The sequence below is a fragment of the Acipenser ruthenus genome, chromosome 2, assembly GCF_902713425.1.
Source record: "Acipenser ruthenus chromosome 2, fAciRut3.2 maternal haplotype, whole genome shotgun sequence".
NCBI classification, from domain to species: domain Eukaryota; kingdom Metazoa; phylum Chordata; class Actinopteri; order Acipenseriformes; family Acipenseridae; genus Acipenser; species Acipenser ruthenus.
Genome location: NC_081190.1, coordinates 86704843 through 86719938, shown reverse-complemented (window position 1 = coordinate 86719938; position 15096 = coordinate 86704843). Strand labels below are relative to the sequence as shown.

Genomic DNA, 15096 nt, shown 5'->3' with positions numbered 1-15096 from the left:
ATTTTGATGGTCATGGTTAGGGCCACGGAAAATTCACGATTTCAGAGGAAATCATGTATTTGACTTCCTACCGTGAAAAGCTTTTTTTTTTTTTCACCACTCTTCACCAGCTTTTATCATGTAGAAACCATAGACAACTACATAGAAATGTCTGCAACAGTAATAAAACTACAACTAATAATAGATATTTATATTTATTTATATTTATCGTGGTGTCAGTCTTGGATGTCACATCTTTGCTACGAGATGCAATCCCTGATTTCACAAGCTCTAGAGATGAAATTGAATCTTACAAGCACCATGCTGCTGAAAGTGACAAAAATGTCAATATTGTTGATTTCTGGGTGAGGTCTGAAATCAGATTCCCAAACATGGCAACAATTGCACGCTGCTTTTTGTCAATTCCACCAAACTCTGTGGATGCAGAACAAGCAGTTTCTGCATATGGACAGGTTTTTACACCACAAAGACAAACTACGATGCTGGCCTTCAACAAATAACTAGTTTTCTACATACAGACCAGATCATTGTTGAGTGTGTGAGTGTGTGCGTGCGTGCACAACACGCTAGATGGATAAAAAGTCGCATATGATTTTCTTCTTGTTTTTCCCGTTCTTGTTCTTCAGATTATTTTGTATAGCTTGATTCGCTCAAGTAGCACGATGTTATGTGGTTTTAAAACGTCATATACAATTTAGTGTGTCTAAAGAAAAACACGTAGTTTTGGTTTTGTCACTTGCACTAAATCCTGTTTTTAACATTTTGTTTTTCAAAGTCAGCATAACGCTGTACAACACTGTCCGTTTAATTACTGTATGAACATAGCCTAATTTAAAACGTTCACAAAACTCGACAATGTTGCCGAATTTGTCATTTTGTTTTGTTTTAATCAGTTTTGTCTGCTTGTTACTTTTTCAGCTAACACATTTAAATGGTACTTGTTTGTTGCATTTTAAAAGATTGTTTTAAACTTTACAATGTAAATGTTGACTCAGTAGCTACCATTAAATGTTTCAACCTCGGTGACTTTCTTTGATGCGCTATTAATTGTAGGCAACTTACAATAGAACCTTTTTTTTTTTTTTTTTAATAAAATGGCACTTCCGTGAAATGTATATATATTTTTTATTGTCATTCGTGAATTTCTTGAAAAAGTACCGTGAATTTTCCGTGGCCCTAGTCACGGTACATGGTGGTCATGGTTCATGGTACGTATATCAAATTGTGCGTGAAAACAATAAGGGTGTTCTAACAGTAAGACATGAATAATATAAATTATTTTTATTCCCTTCTATTACATGTTTTGTTAGTAACCTTTTCGCTGATGACAGTTGATATTAGAGAAAAATAATGTGTTTGTCAACTCCGCCAGTAAAGCAGTCAACTCCGTCAGACAAAAAATCTGACGGAGTTGACAAAACACCAAATTTTACCTCTTAACAAAGCAGAACAGGGAGCAACCATTTTGATTTTTTTTCAGTTTGCTAACTGGTACTACAACCTAATCAAAATAAACATATTTTGTTCATAAATCAATATCAAATCTTAATGGTTATGGCTGACGGAGTTGACAGCTTATGGTTGTGACCATGACGAAATCATTATATTTTGTTGAAATTATCAAAAATGTTAATGCTTACCAGACCATGTGCAGGGCTTTTGCACTCAGTGGCAACAGGAAGTGTGAATGGGGTCCTAAGAACATAGCTGTGTATGAATATTCCTGATATATAACCTTTTTTTAAAAAAAAGTTGACACAAACCCTGTACACTTTTTGTTGGAGGCCTTGCTTAAGCATAAATTAGATTCAATGTCACACATTACTATGGCCATGTTTTTAACAAGCCTAACTTTCAGTAATTATAACTTTTTGAGAGATTTTACAATTTTTGAAATACCTTGTTTTGAGGTCTGTTGTTTTGTACAGGGGATTTCTTGGGAGACACAAAAGTTTAATAGGGAAAAATTGTAAAATATTTCCATAATAACTTGATCAGTTGTAAACATATATGCATGTCACTTAGGGTAAAGACTTGACCACATTTTCCAATCTCTAATATAATTTTTACATTAAATAACATAATATGGTATGGCTGGACGAGTTTTGTCCCAATTCTCAAGAATGCCTGAGTAAAAAGAATGCAGCCAACATACTGCTTCAGCCACCACATAATCAGCCAAGTAACTGACTGCCATGAATCTGAACGGATTATTATTTAAGCAAAGTCAGTAAGTCATTTTCTTCTTATCCACTATTTTTGACTGAAATCTAACTTTGTATGGCATTTTAGCAGAAGTGCATCATAAAACATCAATAAATCACAAGCATAATGGAGAATGTTGGTCTGTGCTTTTAAAAGAGTGCACTTAGCATTCTTTTTGTTGTTGCTGGTTTTCCCATAGGTCCCTGAAGAGAGAGAACCCTGACCTGAGTGAGGATGTGGTGTTGATCCGAGCTTTACGAGATTCCAACCTGCCCAAATTCCTTACTGATGATGCTCTACTTTTTAGGTACAGTAGCTTTGTGATGCGTTTCATGTTGTTCCAATTTTAGAACAACTCTAAGCCTCGTTACAATACTGTGTATCTCCACTTTATATTTATGGATTTGCTTTTCTCCAATAGTTAAACAATCTTGATTAACTGTTGTTTCTAAGTAAATATATATAAAAAAGGTGATTCATACAGTGGCATACTAAACATTTCCTATTTAAATTGGTTATAGCTATCAGAATAATACAGTAAATCTTACCTGCCATGCTTTTAGTTATTATATTTGTCTAAATACACCTAACAGACCTAAGTAGTATTTGACCGGATTTTTGAAGTTTTTTGTTATTTACAACTAACTGACGGAATAATCTATTCTTCAAAATGACAGCTGTAATACTGAAACTGAGGATATGTAAAAAAAAAAAAAAAAAAAACCTGAACAGGTCAGATTAAACCTGGAGCATGGTCAGACCAAACAAATGAATAGAAAAGGCTTTGAATCAAGAAACAAGAGTACATTATGGTGAAACAGAAATGACCCAGTATGCTATTTTCACTGGTCCTTGGCAACATCAAGCTAAGCACATCTGATCTGATCCAAAAAAGTGACTTCCCAGTTGAGCTATTGCAATCACAGTATGTTTAGTGTCTGATAAGCTCAATGCTGTCTATAAAGCAGTTAAGCATCTTTTTATCCTTGTGTTTGTACAATAGCTGTAAAAAACACAAGACCACCAACCTACATTATAAAGGAACAGGATACAAATTCCCAAATGGCTAGGTTTTAGTAGAGTAATAAATATGAAGGTTAAAATGTGTTTTCAGAAGATTTGTTTTTGAAAAAAATATATTTTTAGTTTTCTTTGTTCTGCAAATCTTACTATATTTTATGAACCTGGGTTGCAAAATACACCAATGAATGCCTTAAACTGCTTTATATTGGCAATGCCAACCAACATATTGTGGGTTTATCTTATTTGGAGCAACTTGATATGTGATCTGGGCATATCCAAGAGAACCAGTGAAAAAAAACACACACAGATTGGTCTCACTGATTGATATTCTTGAGAAACTCATGTTTTTTTTTTTTTTTTTTTTTTTTTTTTATTGAAGTCTTTTTTGGTTTCAAACCTTCCCTGGAGAGAGTACTGACTGTGACCACTGAAATCACACTTGGTGTTTAAAAAAAAAAAAAAAAAAAAAACATCAGACATTGCAATCTGATCAGAATTATTTCCACTCAATCAAAATAACATATGCGTTGTTTTTACTTTTGACATAGGTCTTTGTATAGTAAATATGTTTTCCTTTTATTTTCAGTGGAATTCTTTCAGATCTCTTTCCGGGTGTTATCATTCCAGATCATGATTATGGTGTTTTGCAGTCAACCATTGTGGAGGTGATGCTTAAACATGACTTGCAAGCTTTGCCCAGTATGATTCATAAAGTAATTCAGCTTTATGAAACTATGATTGTTCGCCATGGTGTTATGCTTGTTGGTCCAACTGGTGGCGGAAAAACTACAGTGTACACTGTCCTTGCTAACACCTTAGAGGCTTTACATAGTGCTGGTGAGAACAATCCATATTACTTGCCAGTTAAGACATATGTGCTAAACCCCAAATCAGTTACAATGGGAGAGCTGTATGGAGAAGTCAACACTTTGACGCTGGAATGGAGGGATGGATTAATGGCGCTTAGTGTGCGAGCGGCTACCAATGACACTTCAGATGATCATAAATGGATCATTAGTGATGGCCCCGTGGATGCGCTCTGGATTGAGAATATGAATACAGTGCTGGATGATAACAAGATGCTTTGCCTTGCGAACAGTGAAAGAATCAAACTTACGCCCTCGATCCACATGGTCTTTGAAGTAAGTGTGAGCTGCACCTTTTAACATGGGTATGATATGGTCCTTTTTTGGCATGTAAACTATAGAGTGTATAGGTTTTTGTTTTTATTACTACGAATTGGATTAAAAAAAAAAGAAAAATGTTAAGATAATGAAGCTGAGAACAATGCTCAGACATTAAGGGTAAATCATATTATTTAGCAGAGGTCGCGCTAGCTTTTCTTTTCATGTGTTCTTGAAACGCACATGCCCAAAATTTTGCGTCCCATCCATCAAATATACATTTTAACACAAAGGCTAATAAACTCCAGGGATGTGCATTTTGGGACATTTTTATGAACGTTTAAACTCTATGGCATATAGTAGTTTAAAAAATCTCCGTCTGTGTATAGATATACATATAAACACAAACACTCTTTTTCTTTGTTATATATACTAACAGTAGACCGCATGACAACGAGACAGGATAAGCACTGTTTGTTGCCTTCATCTACGTGTGTTTTAATATTTTTCTGCATTCCAGTAACAGCAACAGTATCACCGTGTCTTTTAAGTGAAGATTCTTGAAAAACTGTACGTCCGTGCGTATATGTTTTTTTTTTTTTTTTTTGCCCAGCAGCTCTTTCACACATACATCTTGCCATCTCGATAAGCCACGGATACTTCATCTCTCCCATTCAAAATAAGTATGTATTTTTCGTTTGCGTTTCTGTGCATTACTACTGCTTGAAACTGCTTCGGTCCCTGTAGTACTCGTAGACAGAAGTAGATGGCTGAGATGCAGATGAGCAATCTTCTTCATAAGAATCCCCTGAAGATGCTGACTGCTTAGCAAAAAAACTTCCTATTGACAACTGACTTACTGTCAGTGTACACTCTGCACTAGGTATTAATTTTTATGCTTAAAAAAATCTGTAAGGGCATCCCTGTTAAACTAGTGCGGAAAATAACAAAAGCACAATGTTAAATTAGGCGACTGCAAAAATGACCAGAATTAGGCTCAGGCAAGATATGAAGGTAAAAGCAAAGATTGTTTTGTAATTAACAGTTTTTTCTGAGTTTAATTATGAAACAGAATCAGCTACATTTGTCATCTGATTAAAAATAAAACTCGAAAACTTCAAGCCCTACTTGTGTGTGTGTGTGTTTGCATTTACTTTTTCCAAAATACTTGTTTTATTTCTTAGCAATATGGACCTCTGTTAATATGGGGCATAACACATTATTTTAAAATAATACAGTGCATGGTGATATACTATCGTATTAATTTCCAATGTTCATTGCGCTGCTAGGAACTGAAACCAAACTATTCTAATAGCATTAGTGTGTGTACGCATTACGCCCGACTAAACATGAAATGGTACTACAGTGTGGACGCTAAAGTTTGAGCTGGATTAATTGTTGTAGTGTGGACAGGGCCTAAAAGTAAACATCCTTAATATTGCTAGCAAAGCCAAATATGAGGTTTATTGCTGCCACCTATAGGACCGGAGTGTACCTTAATCAATGCTGTTATATTGCAGAACAGTTTTTTTTTTTTAAATAAACAAGTATTTTACGGTCATTGCTGCAGTGTAATAGTTTACCACGAATATGCATGTCTGCGTCCCTTTCCATTCTGTGTGTCCAGTGAGCGCAAGACAAAATATTTTTCCACCCAGTGGATTTATTTTGCGTCTAGGACACAAAATTTTGCGTTAACGCGACCTCTGATTTAAGTATATACAAGGTGCTATTTTTACATTTAAAGCATTCAAAATACTTACTGGTGGCTTGTTATCGTTCAGGTAGAAGATTTAAAGGTTGCATCCCCAGCAACAGTTAGCCGCTGCGGTATGGTTTACATTGACTCTGAAGAACTGAAATGGATGCCATATGTGGAGACATGGATGACTGGCCTGTCGAAAAAAGTAATTCCACTTTCTCATTTAAAGTACACCTGTAATTTAAAAAAGCAGTTCAGGATTTGTTTGAAGTGTGAATCCTCATAATAAAATAAAAATAATGTGGGAAATAAATGAATGTTTAGATATTACTTTTTTTTTTTTTGCAGGAAGATTATTTTAGTAGACCTGATAGGCACCATTATGTGGGGAGGTGTTTTTTGTCTACATATATTGGACTTAACGTCATACCTTTTGATTTGCAACCATTTTTTTATATTCTTGTGGTGAAGTAATCAGACCCATATTTGGAAACCATATTTTGAAGAAAATACATGGAAATGTTAACATGATAATCAGTTTTTAAAAAATTGGATGAGATGGTGGGTAGGGGAATATTTTTTTTTTGTTTGTTTAATCTTTGCTAATTAACCACTCTGATGGGACTAGCCACTGAATAGCAAGGGGTAATTCTCCATTCAAGTGGGCTGTAAGCCTAACTAAGATATTTTAACAGTTATTTCTGCTTTTAAGTTTGCAATTTATTTCTCTTACAGATAAATGAAGAAACCAGACAATACCTGCTGGACCTTTTTAATCGATATGTTGAAAATGGGCTTCATTTTGTTTCTAAGAAATGCACACAGGCCATTTCTCAGGTTGACATTAGCAAAGTAACGACTCTCTGCTGCCTGCTGGAATCTCTGCTGCTTGGAAAGGGAGGGCCTGATCTAAAAATGGTACACGTCTAATTTCCCAAGCATTTCTTGGTATTTTTCTGTCAATTTTAAGAAATGTGATCAATGTGTTTTGTAGTAAGTCCTTTAAATTTCAAGTTATTAATTATTTGCTCACATATAAAATATAAAGGGTCACCAATTTCATAACATGCTTCAGAATCAATGACAAACTTCACTTCACGTTAGTGCCCTTTCAAGATTTAATAGACAATAGATATGATTTGATAAGTCAGGCATTTTAAAACTGTTTAAAACAACATAATTTCATTAAAAGCAGCCCTGTGTAATCTGATTGTTGCAATGTGAAGGAAGCATAAAACAAGATAACAAAACATCTGGGTGATTTTCCAGAACGTATAATTATTTTGAATTATTAATAAAAAAAAAAAAATTAAAAAGTATTGAAGAAACAGTTAATCATTTCAGTGTGTTTACAGAGTATGCAATATCTCTCTCAAATATGGTCTTCACTCATCTATCCCTAAATATTAAAAAAATGGTAAATTGTAATGTAACTAAACATGTGAGCATAAAAAATAAAAGCATACATTATTATTATACTGAATTATTTATACTCAAGTGTACTAATAAAACAAGAAAACAAAAAACATGCATTGTACAAACACTGTACACGTAGTAAATAAACATGCAAATATACAGTTTATATAACGTTTTAAATTGAGAACTGAACAGCGTGTTTGTTTCCAGTTGTGATGCAAAACTGAATAAATGTCTACTCAAGGAGTGTGGAGTGTAAACTGTAGGTTCATATTTCAATTTTGCCACCTTGGTAGGAAGACCACTGTGGCAAAATTACAATAGTTTTCAGAAACACCAAACTATAATGTACTCTTCTGGAGTGTTGTACAGTATCTTTTAAAATCCTCCACTAATGGTATTGCTTAATCAATCATAGGTCGATAAGACAAGGGTTATTAAAGTGCCAGAGGCGGCCACCTTGGGGAGTTAATGGCCCATGGCCAAGTATTAATGGCTGTTTTGCAAAGAAGCCAACTTTTGGTTAGACCGTGTCCTTGTAAGAGATTTTTAAGAGGAATTTTACAGTATTTTAGTTGTAGAATGGTTATCTTTAGAGTTCTCTGTATCAATTAAAGCAACAGTAGGATAATATTGCGCATACCACCAAATAATAATTTTTGCTGTAGTGTATTCAGAATAAAATAACACCTATCATATAGCAACCTAAATATTCAACATCTGTTTAATGCTAACAAATAATATTAAGAAAATAATCGTAATAGTGTAAATTTTGTAACCTGGCCAAAACAATAGAAAATACATTCCAACATTACAATAGTTTAACATAAGTCAAGTTACTTTGTTTATTCAGTAACCTGTTATTCAAAACAAGGATATCTGGTTGTACTTTTAATGGTCAGTGCAAATGCTGACATTACTCCATCCATTCACAGAAAGTCAACAGTAAGTGTTTTACATTGAACTTCAGTCCAGAGTTAAAAAAATAACTCCTTTCCAACTCCAAGTATCTTGCCTTTTCTTATCAGTCACTGCATTGTTCTGCTTAACACTAGTATGTCTTTATATTCATCATAACGTTAAATTACCTTTCTAATTTCAATGTTACCCAAGTTTGGATTACTTCCTTAAGCATTTGCTATATACATTATTCTATTTCAGTTCACACATTCAAAGTTTGCCAGTGCCATGCTCCCTGAAGCTGTTTGACGACTAGGTAGCAACAGCTGCAGAAGCTGCTGTGTACAGTCATTACAGAGGAACTCATGCAGGGATCTGTTAACATTAGCTAAAAACAAGGCAATACAATTGGCAACATTTTCAAACAGAATACGATTACTTTAGAATGTTGCTATTACAAGCATTGCATAATTAATTAGAGTCCTTACATTTAATATGCAAATAACAACGGGTTTAAGACTGACATAACACATGCTAAGCGTCAGCATTAAAAAAATAAAAGAAAGACATGTTTGCTTCTACTAGTAGCTAATTTTTTTTTTCTTTTTGTGTACTTGAATATGTAATATGCTATTATAATAGTTTTTTTTTATATTATTATTATTATTATTATTATTATTATTATTATTATTATTATTATTATTATTATTGTGTAATCATGTATTTGACTACACTGACCCATCCCTAATTAAGATTATTATAATTCAGTTTTAGCGTTGCTGTGACCATATGGTAACAGCTTGGTTGCGGGTTTGCGTGAAAAAATGAGTATCATTTGTACACCTACATTGTCAAATCTTGAATACAGTATTTTCATTTTCCGACAAGCACAGATATGTGTGCATGTTAAATGGCTGAAGTAACATATATTGAAAGGCTTCGTTTAGCCACTTTCTTTTGAGACGAGGGCTCTCTTTGGTTACCACACAGAGTTAGAAACATACTGAAAATAAAAACCATCATGAAAAAATATATAAATATATTGGGCCAGATAAAATTACATCCGGGCCAGTAAAAACAGTAGCCCCCAAGGGGCCAGTAGTTAAAAATCTAAACGTAGAGCCCTGATATTAACAAATATTGTTCGGAAAGTTCTTCCCAACACTGTTGCAGAAGTTCCCACAAATGTGTTGCACTTGTAGGTTGCTTTGCTTTCACCCTTCTGTCCAGTTCATCTCAAACCAGCTCGATGGGGTTTAAGTCTGGAGACTGTGCTGGCCATTCCATGATTTGAAGCCTACCGTCTTGTTCTTTTCTTCTAAGATAGTTCTGCCTGGAGGTATGTTTTGGGTCATTATCTTGCTGTAGGATGAACCCCAGACCAACTAGGCGTATACCAGAGGGTATTGCATGGCGCTGCAAAATTCTGTGGTAGCAGTTTTGGTTCAGGGTGCCACTCACTCTGTGCAAGTCGCCGACTCTGGATCCAGCAAAAGAGCCCCAGACCATCACGCTTCCTCCTCCATGTTTGACAGTTGGTGTCACACACCGAGGAACCATCCTTTCGCCTACTCGACGGCGTACAAAAACCCTGCGTGATGAACCGAAGATTTCAAATTTTGGTTCATCGGTCCATAAGACCTTCCAGTCTTCAGTAATCCACTGACGGTGCTTCATGGCCCAGGCAAGCCTCTTTTTCTTATTTTGCCATCTTAGCAATGGCTTTCTTACTGCCACTCGACCTGTCAAACCTGCAGCTCGAAGTCTTCTCTTCACAGTTGAAACTGAGACTTACTTACTTCGACCAGTGTTAAGCTGTGCTTGAAGCTGTTGTCCTGTGAGCCGCCTATCACGCAAGCTGTTGACTCTCAGAAACTTGTCTTCTGATTCTGTTGTGGCTTTGGGTCTGCCAGACCTCTTCCTGTTAGAGTTTCCTCCAGTTTCCAAGTGCCTTTTGATGGTGTAGGAAACTGTACTCACTGACACCTTGACTTTCTTTGCAATTTCTCTAAAGGAAAGACCTACACTTTTAAGGGTTATAATGGTCTGTCTGTCTTCCTTTGTTAATTGCCTTTTTCTTGCCATTATGAGAGCAATATACTACTTCCTGCAGTACAATACTGTCCAAATAATGCTTAAGAGGGTGTAGTAACACAGTCTGTTCCAACACTGCTTTTATACAGACAGAGGGTTTGTAAGTAATCAACAAAAGTTGGGACACCTGTAGGAATTGTTAGCATCAACTTTCAAGGCTAAATTTACTTCCATTGCTGCAGAACAGCTGTAAGTTGTTAACCCATTACTTGTTCCCTGAAAAAGGCCTTTTTGTATAACTCTGAAATGTACATTATTTTTCAGTTTTTGGTAACCTAAACTTTTTTTTTAACCTCTGGCAGTTTACCGCTTACCTTTGTATCATTTCAGGTTATTCACTGGACTTGAACTGCTTAAATTTCAATAAAAACTGGAAAAATGGGGGTGTTCTAAAATGTTTGACCGGTAGTGTATATTCATATACACAGTACACATTCGCTAAAATGCCCTTAATTATAACGAACCCTGGCTATAATGAACCTGACCCTTGGACCCCAAATAAAAAAAGATAAAAAAAAGATAATATAAACACACACTGAACATCCCGGTCTGTACGCACAGGATGCCACCTCCGCAGTGAAGTCAACTCTTTTAAAAAGCGCTCGCTGTGTAACTATGCATCTGAAATAATAACAAAGCTGGAAACTATATTGATCGTTTTAAAAAAGGAGTACTGCAGGCATCTCTGTCGTGAATATAGGTTGTCAAAAAGGACTCTGTTTTTTGGCTTTTTCAGCAACCATGTGGCAAAGCAAAACTGAATAATAAAAAAAAACAATGAAAAAAATATTGAAGATCTGGTGAACTTTTCATGTGGGGTTGATTTGGAATAAAAGCTCCATCTGTAACACTCAGTTGACAGGGATACCATCAGTATCCGAAATGAATCAATCATGTGAGATCAGCCCATTTACACAAAAGTGTGTTCTACATATTCTGGGTATTTTTTAATCCACAACAATGTTGTAGAGTATAATTAGGGCTCTTCGTTTTCGATTTTTATTTTTGTTCACATAATGTCCCTTTAAAGTTATATTGAGCCGACTCAGTTTCTTAATTAAACACTTAGAAAAGTGTTTTGTTTTTTTCTCCCGTAACTTGAATGAGTCTATGATTCTGTTTTTCAAGAGCAGCAGTGTGGAGCAGTGGTTAGGGCTCTGGACTCTTGACCGGAGGGTTGTGGGTTCAATCCCCAGTGGGGGACACTGCTGTTGTACCCTTGAGCAAGGTACTTTACCTAGATTGCTCCAGTAAAAACCCAACTGTAAAAATGGGTAATTGTATGTAAAATAATGTGATATCTGTATAATGTGAAATAATGTATAATGTGATATCTTGTAGCAATTGTAAGTCGCCCTGGATAAGGGCGTCTGCTAAGAAATAAATAATAAATAATAATAATAATAATAATAATTGAATGGAGTCGGCTTAAAAAAAAAGGACTTCACATGATCAAAAATAAAAACTGAAAACGAAGAGCCCTAAGTATAATATATCTGTTTTTTTTTTTTTTGTTGTTTTTTTTTTTTTAGCTGGAACTGGAATGTTAAGTTTATACATTAGGAATTTACCATTAGTGCAAGATCCTTTCCACAAATACAAAATTGGCCAATTATTGTCAAATATTGTGTGAAAGTCTACCATAATGACAGCTTTTGGTCAATGGGTGGCATTGTTTGCTAAGTTAAAGTACTATTACAATAAAAAGTGTAATCCAGTCATAATATCAGCTTTTTGTTTTTACATTCCCATGAACATTTACCATTATACTTGGTTGGACATATGATGGGATATTTGATATAATGTTTGTATTTGCTACTTTTCTAAATCTTGCTTGTTAAAAAAAATAAAAAAAATAAAAAATGTGTATATATATATATATATATATATATATATATATATATATATATATATATATATATATATATATAGATATAAAATGATCTTTTATATCCCACAGGATCAGACGAAATTAAACAGTATACTTTGCCCGACTTTTGTTTTCTGTTATCTGTGGTCAGTGGGTGGAAATCTGACAGAAAATTACTGGGATGCTTTTGACACATTTGTTAGACAACAATTTGATGATATCGCAGAAGCAAAGGTAAGATTCTTGAGAAAAAAAAAATAGTACATGTCCCCTTACTAATCTGGTCATGTGTTTTCAGTGATGATATGCCTTGTGTTGCTAAAAATGTTTTCCTTCCATCTTGATATGTGTTTTGTGATTACCTCTAATAATGCTGAGAGTGGAACTTTGTGTTGTGCCAGGCCTGTGTTATTTTTAACTCTGTTTCCTGCAAGTTTATTACAAATGAATGACAATACTTAAAAGCTTAAAACTGCCGAGAATTTACATTTGGTCTGTGCTTATTGCTCCAAGCATATCAGAATATTACATATATTTTAATTAAAAGGAGAACCATTTTATTTTTTGTTAGACTGATAAAGTTTGTGTGGATTCTTTCACTAAATAATTTTTAGATATTCTTAAATGGAATATCCACTGTGATTTAGTATATGCAGTGTAATATATATTAAATATTTAATGAAACTACATTTTTCACAGTCAAAGTATATTAAAAAAAAAAAAAACTAGAGAAGCACTGAGTTTCATATTTTATAATAATTTAATAAGCTTTTGTGTAAAGTCCTACAGCTGCTAGGCTGTTAAAAGTGCTTTCTGCCAGAAAATTGGTATATTAGCAAATTTGACAGAAACACTACCCCAATAACTTATATGTTAAATATATGTAAACCTGGCTAGACCACAGAAGCAGAAGTACAAAAAAACAACAACAACAACAAAAAAAAAACATTTGGAATTGTTTTTTGTCAGAAAATGTATCGCTTTGATACAACAAAATAACATTGCTCTCTTTTGCTTTGGGGGAAAAAAAAGAATTAGATGCAGATTTCAAGAAATATAAATTCATATTGTCACCTAGTGTCAAGAATATAGTTCCCGAGGGGGCTCCTGAGTGGTGCATCCAGTAAAAGCACTCGCTAGAGTGCAGGATGCGCTCTATAGCCTGGACGTCGCCGGTTCGCGTCTAGGCTATTCCACAGCCGACCGTGGATGGGAGCTCCCAGGGGGGGGGGGGTGCTCAATTGGCCGAGCGTCGTCGGGGGGGAGGGAGGGTTAGGTCGGCAAGGGTGTCCTCGGCTCACCGCGCACCAGCGACCCCTGTAGTCTGGCCCGGCGCGTGCAGGCTTGCCTGTAGGCTGCCCAGAGCTGCGTTGTCCTCCGACGCTGTAGCTCTGAGGTGGCTGCACAGTGAGTCTGCAGAGTGTAAAGAAGCGGGCGACTGACAACACACGCTTTGGAGGACAGCGTGTGTTCATCTTCGCCCCTCCTGAGTCAGCGCAGGGGTGGTAGCGGTGAGCTGAGCCTCAAAATAATTGGGCATCTCAAAAAAAACTAATTGGCAAAGACTAAATTTTAAAAAAAAAAAAAAAAAAAAAGAATATAGTTTCCAGTTTGGGGTGTTTGTGTTTTGAACTTGTGTCCAAATCTTTAAATATGTAGAATATATAAATGTATCATGTTTTGTTTTTATTTTATTTTATAAGCTTCCAAGTTCTGGTGATTTGTGGAGTGTTTACATGGACTTCGATAACAAGTGCCTGGAACCTTGGGAAAGAATTATCCCAAGTTTTAAGTACAATAATGAAACCCCGTTTTTTGAGATGCTTGTACCAACAACAGACACCGTACGATATGGCTACCTAATGGAACAATTATTAGCAGTAAAACATTCAGTACTATTCACTGGTATAACAGGAGTGGGGAAGGTAAGTAATTCCAGCTATTTCTACAAAATACCTAATGTATATTCTTGGATATTTAATAGTTCTGCATTTTGTTGTATCCTAAATATTGTTATTTATTTACCCACTATTTAGGCTATGTAAATGTTATGTTTTTTGTTTTATTATAACAGTGCTGCAGATACAGGTTTCGTATAACACAGTTCTGTTTTATCTTTAAAGTCTGTTGTTGCCCGAGCACTGCTAAACAACATTCAAGATCAGGCAGGTTATGTTCCTGTTTATATCAACTTCTCCGCTCAGACCTCTTCTGCCAGGACTCAGGAAATGATTGAATCTAAACTAGAAAAGAAAAGAAAAAACATATTGGGTAAGATAGCTGATATCTCACAGCAAAGTAGAGTGCATCTGAGTTTCCAAACTGCTTGGAAACCTGGCCACTGATGCAATAACTATCTGGGTGTTCGCTAGTCCAAGCCATCATTGAAATTGCTATACAGCTTTTTTTCCAAATTAAACAACATCTTAATTAAAGTAGACTGCTTGTATGCTGATTGTTACATTGGGCTAATCTAACAGAAACACGTTTGTTAAGTACTAGATTCTAGTAAGCCATGTAACATTCTCACCATCATTCAATATTCTAATTTAATATTAAAATGATGTGGCAGTTTCCATGTATATTGATAGCTTATTTAAATTAAAACTAAACTCACTGTTTGCTTTGTTACCTACATGTCCAAACGGAAGTTTTGATATTCACTTTGAGAAATAGACACTATAAAACCTAGAAAACTTAACTGTGAACAACAATGTCGGCTATACTTGGTGATACCTTTTAATCAGTGATATAATTTGAGT

The 15096-nt window shown here is 35.1% G+C and overlaps 1 protein-coding gene across 1 annotated transcript in view; it reads left to right on the top strand.

The window, feature by feature from the left end:
- The window catches only part of dnah6 (dynein, axonemal, heavy chain 6), a 170510-nt gene that overhangs the window by 65596 nt on the left and 89818 nt on the right, over positions 1–15096 (top strand). Inside the window, exons 33-39 of the mRNA XM_059003180.1 lie at positions 2405–2512; positions 3815–4370; positions 6137–6259; positions 6790–6972; positions 12425–12568; positions 14038–14259; positions 14458–14605. Coding sequence (XP_058859163.1) covers positions 2405–2512; positions 3815–4370; positions 6137–6259; positions 6790–6972; positions 12425–12568; positions 14038–14259; positions 14458–14605 — 1484 coding nt within the window. The remainder of the gene's footprint in view (positions 1–2404; positions 2513–3814; positions 4371–6136; positions 6260–6789; positions 6973–12424; positions 12569–14037; positions 14260–14457; positions 14606–15096) is intronic.